General features: G+C 32.7%; 1 protein-coding gene across 1 annotated transcript in view; it reads left to right on the top strand.

Annotated features, from left to right (window-relative positions):
- LOC122243198 (RCC1 and BTB domain-containing protein 1) overlaps window positions 1-5,123 on the top strand; it is an 11,067-nt gene extending 5,944 nt beyond the window's left edge. Inside the window, exons 6-11 of the mRNA XM_043000685.2 lie at window positions 1-172; window positions 295-452; window positions 1,420-1,544; window positions 2,083-2,180; window positions 2,375-2,505; window positions 2,652-5,123. The exon at window positions 1-172 is cut by the window's left edge and continues 60 nt beyond it. Coding sequence (XP_042856619.1) covers window positions 1-172; window positions 295-452; window positions 1,420-1,544; window positions 2,083-2,180; window positions 2,375-2,505; window positions 2,652-2,792 — 825 coding nt within the window. The 3' untranslated portion in view covers window positions 2,793-5,123. The remainder of the gene's footprint in view (window positions 173-294; window positions 453-1,419; window positions 1,545-2,082; window positions 2,181-2,374; window positions 2,506-2,651) is intronic.
- Window positions 5,124-10,000: the final 4,877 nt, after the last annotated feature.

Here is a 10,000-nt window from a genome sequence, read left to right as displayed (position 1 = left end):
GGTGCCAATAGTTACGGCCAACTAGGCACCGGTAACAAGGCCAACCAGTGTGCACCTGTCAGAGTAGCCCAGGACATTGGACGTATCGTGGACATTGCATCAACACATTACTGTCACCTGTCAGCTGCTATGACTCAAAATTCCAAAGTCTACCTCTGGGGGCACTGCAAAGGTATGCTAATAGAAGGTGATGGTATACATTGTTTGTCAGCGTTGTATGAGTTCTTTATGTGATAAGTCTATTACAAAAAAAATCACAATTATTTTACTAATGCCCTAAAATCTCACTTTCAGGCCAGAGTGTAGTTGGCCCTCTGGAGACAGGCTTCAGTAGTCTTCATGAGGTATTTGCACTTTGGGCCTCACCAAGTGTGACTTATGAACCTCTTAATGTTACCTCCTTCACTCGGTCCTCCCTAGCACAAGCAATGGCTCTGGCACTAGATGATGAGGTGGGTGTCTAGCATAGAAAAGGTGTAATCTGTAAGTGAATACAAAGTCTAGATACATTTCAAAAATTAATGTGTTTTGAAAGTGCTTTCTTTTAACGGCGTCCTAATTCACTCTCTCTTTCTTTCTTTTTCTATTTCTCTTACTCTCTCTCTCTCCCTCCCTCTCTCTCTCTCACTCTCTCTCCCCCTCTCTCCCCCTCTCTCCCCCTCTCACTCTCTCCCTCTCCCTCTCCCCTTCCCCTCCCCCTTTCCCTCCCTCCCCTCTCACTCTCATTCTCACTCTCCTTTTCTTTCTCCCTCCCCTTCTGCCCTAAATTGTTTTGTTTTTTTCTTTCTCACAAGTGTCTATCTCTCTTCCTGTGCTCTGTAATATATGTGTTATCTCGTCCAATGCAGAATGTGACAAGGCAAAATGAGATGTTAGATGTTTTTCATTCAAGAATTTTTAAGAAAGAAATATTTGCACTTTTGAGTGTGATAATAGTCTTTAGTATAGTTTTTCTTCCAGTTCAGGTTCTGTAAGCCACATCTTGCACCAAGCACCTTTCCCTAACTAAAATAATCTCTTCTCAAATGCCTTATGCTTAAGCACCAAGGGAGTAATGCTATCGTGTAACAATTTTTTTTTTTTTATGGTAACGGGTGGAAATGGGTTTATGTAATTTGTTATTGGTTTCTTTTCTTTTCTTAAGGGACAGGGCAGGTCAGGTTGTTTTTGTATTTATTGTTATGATATGTTGTTTTATTTCCTCACTTTCAGTATGTACTTAATCATTTTAACATATCAAATCATCATTATGTCTGTGGTTATTGTTAATATTTTTTTATATCGCATATCATCATCATCATAACCATAGTTAATAAAGTTCCTTGATTTAAATTTATGTCATTCCTCTTCATTTTTATTATTTCAAGTTGTTCGTAAACAAAATCGTCACCCTAACCCTGGAATTTTGTGCAACATCAGGAGACTGCAGACGTAGTCTTTGTGGTGGATGACCGAAGGATTAGAGCCCATCGAGCTGTGCTGAAAATTAGGTGTCAGTATTTCCGCAACATGTTCCAAGAGCACTGGAAAGAAAATAGCCTAGAGTGAGTCTATTCTACCCTTGGAAATTAACCCAATGAGTAATAGTGTGCATGTGTGCGTGGGTCTGTCTGTGTGTCTGTCTCTGTCTCTGTCAATAGACAGTACCTTTTTCCAAACTTTTGATAAGGTTGATTATACTGTAGATTTGTTTACCTCTTTTTGTTGAGTAGGAGTGAAACATTCAGGTTGGAATAAGTTATTTGGTTTTAAGATTACTTTTATGTTTCATTTGTATATTATTTACATTATTTCAAGGGAAGGGCAAAACATGGGAGATGTTTTAACACTATGATTTTGATCATTAAACTTCAAACCTAAGTGGTATGGTTATTGCATATTAATGGAGGAACATTATTGCTCTTTTTTTTGTAGTCGTGCTTGCAGCATTATCCTATGCTGAGTATTTTTGAATATTTATAGAAGCAAAAGCTTTTTTCTTCTTCTTTTCCTGCTTGTTATGCCTTCACTTTCACTTACATTTACATTGATGAATGCTAATATATTTTTCATTTTTTTCTTGTCTTACAAATTATTTAACAGAGAAGTTGAAGTGAAAGACTACTCATTTGTAGTGTTTCGAGCCTTTTTGCAGTACATCTATACGGACACTGTCAATGTTTCACCAGAAGATGCAATAGGTAAGTTGGAAACAAATGTTAATTTATGTTAGTTTTATGTGATTTTTTTTTCATATCTATTGAAATGATGTGCAGTATGAAGATTTCCTTGTTCTCTTCCCTCTCTTCTTTACTAATGGCAAGAAAGTAACAGTTGGTGACAGTACTAGAAGTAAAATTTGATTCTAACATGGAATACATTTTTATTATTTCAGGTTTATTAGATTTAGCCAATGCTTACTGTGAAGAAGCTCTAAAGCGACACTGCGAGAGAATAATACGCCATGGCATTACCACAGAGAATGCTGCCATGCTTTATGCTGTAGCCATAAAATATGAAGCAACGGTACAGAAATTTCATTTAGTGATTACACATAAACTTTTGTTGATATATAGCCAGGTGGGATCTTGGTGGAATTAATTTGAGTAGTTACCTTTTCAAATCAATTTGTAGATAAGCAATTATTAAATCCAGTGTCCCATTGTTTTCAGGAGCTTGAAGAGTTCTGCTTCCGCTTTGCCCTCAACCACATGACAGAAGTCGCACAAACGGAAGCCTTCATGGCCCTTGATGAATTGACAGTGAAGAACTTCATCCAGCGAGCAGCACAGCATGGTGCATTTAAGTACTGATATTCTAGCTACTTGTTGATGAGAATCTCACAACAACAACAGCAGCCGAGGCATGGTCACCATTCTTAACATAACACAAGTTTAAGGGGCGGACAACAAGGGTCAGGAATGCGATGGTCAGGGGGGTGCTGATGACGATAAGCTCTCTTATGGTATGGGACGTAAAGGTAGGAGTATTGGGACATTTTTCTCGAAAACAAAGTACAAGAGTGAAAAATATATAAAAAGGTGTGTGATAGTAATAGGGTTTATATTTTTAAAAAGTGACTTGAATCTCCTGCTTTGACAAAATAAGAAAGTGTATACATGGTACTGTTATACTTTTTTACCATGGACTAACATTTAGCAGTTAGGGCAGAAATGTGCCGTACTTGACTGAAGAAGGGAACAATTTATAGTTTTCTGAATCATGTTACATCTGAAATGCTGATCTTCATACAGAGAGAGAGCGATGTTTTTGAGTGAATGAAGTGTATAACTGTCAGCTGTTGAGTTCAGTTCACTCTTCTCCAGATGCAACCAGCCTTTTTAGTTTCATGATTCACATGTCACCCTCAGATTCACTATCTGTGAAGTTTTGTGTCATGGTCTCAGCGTTCCAGTCAGAGGCATTGCAATGGGGCAGTTTCTTGCATCTACTGTGTTTGGCTTTAGGGTTTGTGTTGTATATAAAGTTTTTGATACCAAAGATAAGATAAGAAATTTAAGTTTGTGCTTGTTTTATTTCTTGTTGAACTAATTGAAAGATGTTTTGATACGAGTTGAAGGTTGAGCGTTTGATTTTTTAAAGCGTGATATATGAAGTTATAAAGCTTTCCATTTCTTTTCAAGTATATCAGGTGAAAGCAAAGACCTATGAATATGCAACCAAAAATTTAAATTTGAGTTTGCATAAAGAAAAGGGTGACAAAATTTATTTTCTGTTCCAGCTAATTGATCTGCAATAAAAGAAATATAAACTAGTCTTTACTATTTAAGAGTCATGTGCAACTTCGTCAAATTCTATGTTACTAAGTATTATTACATATTTTATGTTGCTATGAAGTTTCACTACCTCCCTGTCTTCTCCATGATGTGTGCAAAAGTTTCTATTAATTTTTGTTATATATGTACACATCTCTTTCTTCTTTTTATGTTTTGAATACAATTTTTCAACCTTTTATTTCTACTACATTTTAGCTACTTTGTTCTATCCCAGAAATGATTAATGATTCGGATCAAAAGAAAAAGTAGCAGAGTTTTTTTTATTTTTTTTGTGGTCTTTTTTTCCCAAAGGCTTAGTAAGCTTTAGAACGGAATCTGTGTTCTATTATTTTGTGTGGTCGAAAGATAGATTTCGGTTGGTACTTCTATTTTTATAGTTATCGGCATCAGATGGTTTCATATATTTCTTTTTTTTCCTTTCAAGGGAATGTATGAATTGTCAAGTCTTCCATAAATAAGAATATTGTGTTGAAGAGTGCCAAGTAAAGCACTGATAACATACAAGTTTTCAGGGATTGTGTATCAGCAGGATGATACAAATGTTTCCACTAATTTGATAAGAATATGAAAGATTGTGAAGACTTGTTTTGCAATTTAATTTTTCATACCTGCTTGATGTTTGCCTTTTGTCTTTATTTCTTTCTCTTTACTTTTTCTCTCTCTTGCCAATTAGTAGTGATGTAGGATGGCTGGTGCTCCAAGCCATAAGGAATACTGAGGTAACAGCAGGAGAAACGGAGGCTGATCAGATGCCCAAAGGTGCTAACCTTAAACAAATTTTAGAAGAGGAAAAGGTTTCTATTCAATTCTCAGAATTACAGGAGAGATTTTGCTCAAATGTTAGTGTAAGAAGAAGTCCCAGAGTATGTGAAATTTCAGACTGAAAAAAAATTTCTGATCCATAAGTAGCTGTGTGTGTTGAGATTCTTGTCAACAAGTAGGGTATGTCTGACTGTACCGGCAGTGGTGGAGAGATTTGATGATGAAGATTTCCGGGCAAAGCTCAAATTTAGGCTTTGTGGAAGTGTTTCTAATGGTAGTGAATAAATAGTGTGACCAAATGTATACTACTAGTTCTACTTAATAAACAAGAATATTTTTGTGCTTTTGTGCAATATGAAAGACGTTATACTGGTCTGTGTTCAGTCTTTCAAAGTAGCCCATGAAATATGCTGATTGAAAACATTTAAAGTTTGCAGTAGTAATGTATGGAAAACATTTTGAATACTGTTTTTTGATGATGTATGTGTTTGATAATTTATAAATGTATTTAACAATATGGCTTAATAGCCAGTGTAGAAATGCTGTACTGCTGTAATTGGCAAAAAGTAAAAGTACTCTTCCAAATCATAAAATAACTTGCCTCAGGGTTTTTACACACTATGAAGATTGTGTGCCGAGGAATTTACATTTTATGTTTGATGGATGTATGTAAATATAAAGATGAAGAAGAACAGCAAATATCTTCTTTAAGAATATGACAGTAGCAAATTTTAGTGGTGTTGGGAAAGAAAAAGTAGACCAAGCCCAAATTAGAATTGAACAGAACTCCCATGCATAGAAAAATGAAGTGTAATTGAATTGAACTCTTGCAATCCATCAGGAATCACTTGATGTAAGATGGAATTTTTTCATGTGTCAAAACTACAAGACAAGTTGCTTTATGGTGGGAAAGTGTGCAGCCTAAACTCTAATTACGTGCAATCTAGGCAATCATCTTAGCCAGGCATTTGAGATAATAGCATGACTTTTTATTAAGAGAATTTAAAGTCTAGTGGTAATTTAGATGCTATTTGTATTCATAAATGATTTATTAGCCCACCTTTTCTCTTTCTCTCTCTCCAATATTTATTTATTATTATTTTTTTTTAACTCTTACTTCACTTTACTCTAAAAGATGGTCTCTTCAGATTCTGGTGAAGTAAGCAAAGGGATTTGATATGTACTTGCAAACATTAAGGATAATTGCCATACATTGGTGCATCTCATAGATACTAAAATTAGGTTATGGCTGTGCTGCTGTGCATAGTTCAGCAGATGTGTAGTGGCCATCAGGCTTTTGCTAGGAATTGTGTGAGATGCATTTTTGATAGAAGAAATTCAGACTTAATTCTTAGATTGTACTCTGTCTAAAACCTGCTCATTTAACTCTGGAGTTTCAGTTTTGACCCACTGATACTGGGGCATGCAGGGTCCACTATTTTTTTCTCTTTCTTTCATTTAAGATGGTTCCACAAGTCCTTAGTCACCAAGGTGTTGATTTATAAGCCTGCCTGTTGTCACTTATTTGCCCCGTTCCTTAAATTATAGGAAAGTTTTTATTGCAATTATTACTATTATTGTTACTAATGCTGTTGTTGCTATTATCATCATATGTTAATACAATGATAACAGTATTAGAATAAAAACTTTTTATGAAAATTCAAGGAATAGGGTTAACAGGTGCCTCCTTGATTTTTAAATCCTTGATGAGCTATCTATGAATAAAAACAATTATTTGAGACAAAAAAATGTGGTCACAATATGTACCCATATATTCACAGTGTCAAGGGGTCAACTGTAGCCTGGTCTTGCATTTGGCCAGAAAATCAGTTTTAGATCTTTCATTTCTTTCCCCTTTCCTTTAGGAACATGATACCTCTATTCAATTATTATTTATTTATTTATTATTCTTTTTTATTTATGAAAGATAAAATCAATTTTAATGAGTAGAGACTAAAATGTTAATCATGGTCAAGGGCAGATCGAAGGTCTCTGACTGCAGGACAAATATTTCGTGTAACACTGATCTTGTGCAGACATTCCAAGTAATTATTTTGCATGGGTATTTTTCTTGAAGGGTCTTGTATTGATTGTATATACATGCACCAATATACAAATGGACAAATTTGTACATTATTTCACAGAAATAATACACAGCTGTGCTTGTAGGTGCAGGCACTTTTTATTATTTATAATTTATCTTTAAAGTAGGAATAAGGAATGTTGTATTAAAGGAATAAATTGGTTTTCTAAAAGAATCTTAAAATTTCTCATTCAGATTTTTTTTTTTTTTTTTTTTTTTTTTCAGACTTTGTAATACTTAAGTGGTACTATGTGTTGTGATACCTACCTATTTATCTGTAATTATTATTTTTTATGCTAATTTTGTCTCTATTGTAATCAAATGAATTTTATACTTCCTATAGACTTATCATTTATTATCACACTCTTCTCCGTACAACCCCAGACTCTCATTCCTTTGTCTTGCAAACCACTCATGCCGAGCCTATAGGGTTGTGAAACAGTTTAAACACAGGTATTTTTGTGTTCAGTTCTTTTTGATACTTACTTTTTGATATAGTAAAATAAATGCAAGGATTCCATAACACTTGAATTCCTATTTTACCTAGTATAATATTTTTTGCAAATGATATGATATCCATTTTTCCTACAGTTTGGATTTTTTTTTTTCTTTTATGTCTTCTGTTTTCATTATTCAGCTATAGATAATCTTTGTAGGCATTTTGTGATATCCATATTGAATATATATATATATATATATATTTATATATATATATATATACATAAATATATATATATTTATATATATATATATATATACATAAATATATATATATTTATATATATATATATACATAAAATATATATATTTATAATTTATATATATCTATATATAATATATATATTTATATATATATACATAAAAATATATATATTTAATATATATATATATATTATATATATATATATATATAATAAAATATATATAATATTATTATATATATAAACATAAATATATATATATTATATATAAAACATAAATAATATATATTTATATATAATATTTATATATATACAAACATATATAAATATTTATATATATATATTTAAATATATACAAATATAAAAATATACATAAATATATATATCACATAAATATATATATATACATAAATAATATATAAATACATAAATATATATATATACATAAATAAATATATATATAAATATATACAAAATAAATATATATATACATAAACAAAAAAAAAAAATCAATTAAATAAAAATACATAAATAATATATATATATATATATATAACTATAAATAATATATATATAATATATATATATATATATAGTATAAAGTATCCAAAAATAAATATCTATATAAATATATATATATATATATATAATATATGTATATACAAAAATATATATAAAACAAACATACATAAATATATAGATAAATTATATATAAATAATATAAATATATATAAATACATATATAAATATAAATACAAACATATAAAAAATATATACATAAATATAAATAATATAAATATCACACAATAAATATATAAAAGTATATAATAAAACAATATATATAATATCCATAAATATATATATATATATATTATATATATATATATATATATATATGAATATATATCTGAGGGGGGGGGGGGGGAGGTGGGGGGGGGGTGATGCTGTGTGAGGTGAGTGAGTGAGGTGAGGTGAGGTCTCAATTTTTAATGTGAGGTGAGGAGTTGTTGAGGGAGTGAGTGAGTGAGGTGTTTGTTTTTATATTATATGAGTTGTTAGTATCTATCTTATATTGTTTGTTTATACATGATTGTATGGGTGTGTTGGTTGGAAATATTTGGTGTTTGTTTTGTTTGTGTTGGTTTGTTTGTGTGTATGGTGTGTGTGTGTGTGTGGTTGTATGTTTGTTGTGTGTTGTGTTTGGGTATGTTTGTTGGGTTGGTGTTTGTTGTGTGTTTGGGGGGGTTTGTGTGTTTTGTGGGTGGGTGGGGGGTTTTGGGGGTGGGTTGGTGTGTAGTGTGTGAGTATATTTTTTTTTGGGTGTGTGTGTGTGTTTGGTGGTTGTTATGTGGTTATGGTGGGGTGTGGGGTGTGTGTGTGTGTGTGTGGTGAGGTGGTATGGGGGATGGGATTTGGTGTTGTTTGGGTTATGTTTTTTGTGTGTTTGGTTATTGTTTGTATAGTGTAATATGTGTTATGTTTTGTATAGTTGTTAAAAGATTGTTATTATTTAAGTTGATTGTTATTGATTTGTTGGGTTTATTTTTGTCTATAGTGATTGAGAATGTCTTTTATTTTTATAAATTTTTTGGTTGTTGGTTGTAGTATGTATGTTATGTTGAGTATGTATTATGTAGTATTTGTGTGTGTGTGTGTGGGTTGTGTTTATGTTTGTTTTGTGTTGTGTGTTTGTGTGTGAGGTTGTGTGTTTAGTGTGTGTTTGTATGTTTGTGTTGTGTTTTGTGAGTGAATGTTTTTTTTGGGGTTGAGTGTGTGTGTTTTGTTTTGTGTGTTTTTTTGAGGGATATAATATATATATATAGATATATATATACTATAGATCGTATATATAAATAAGTGTAATATACATAAATATATATAATTATTTTTTAAAATATATATAATATAATATATATATTATACATAAATATAAATAAATATATATACATAAATATAGATATATATACACTCTGGCCAAAATCCTTAAACAGGTGAAATATTGCAATATTTGCATTTCGCCTGGTTGGTTAGTAATCACGTTTGGAAGTGGAGCTGCGAATTGTAAGGATGAAAAAGGAAGAGTAGGAAATAAAACCCAGATTCGAAGCATGTTCTGAAATACTGGTTAGAACACGAGTACAACCATTCAGCAACCGGACAAAAGTTTAGACCAAGAACAGAACACAGTCGAAAATCTGTGACAAGGATCGACAATTCATTTCAGTTTTTCTTTTAGGCTCCACGCTGGCAGCACTTCCCGATGGCACGGCAACAAAGCTGACGACTTTGACACGTGGACGGATCACGAGTTTACGCAAAGCAAGGGCTTTCGCAACGTGCCAATCGCTGCTGAGTCGGACGCTCCAAAACCAGTCGTTTTAAATTTCCTAAAAGACCTGAGGTTATGAAGACAAGGTCAAGTGGTCGCCCTGGCGAAAAATTTCACCTGTGCTGAGCCGGAGGATCCCGACGTACCGCCCGTGAAGACACGGGACGATCGTCGAGCCAGATCAAGGCCCTTAACTGACGCTGACTGCAGCTCAAGACCATTAGATTGCATCTGCGACAGAAGGGCTTCAAAAACAAAAAACGCCTTCACAGGCCACGTCTCCTCCCACGTCTCAAAACTGCGCGTTTGGAATTTGCCGAGGGAGCAACCAAACTTGGACGCGAAAAGG

This window comes from Penaeus japonicus, unplaced genomic scaffold (genome assembly GCF_977035675.1).
Source record: "Penaeus japonicus unplaced genomic scaffold, GWHDUDI00000001_assembly GWHDUDI00000010, whole genome shotgun sequence".
Classification (NCBI taxonomy): domain Eukaryota; kingdom Metazoa; phylum Arthropoda; class Malacostraca; order Decapoda; family Penaeidae; genus Penaeus; species Penaeus japonicus.
This window is presented reverse-complemented; position numbering and strand designations above follow the sequence as displayed.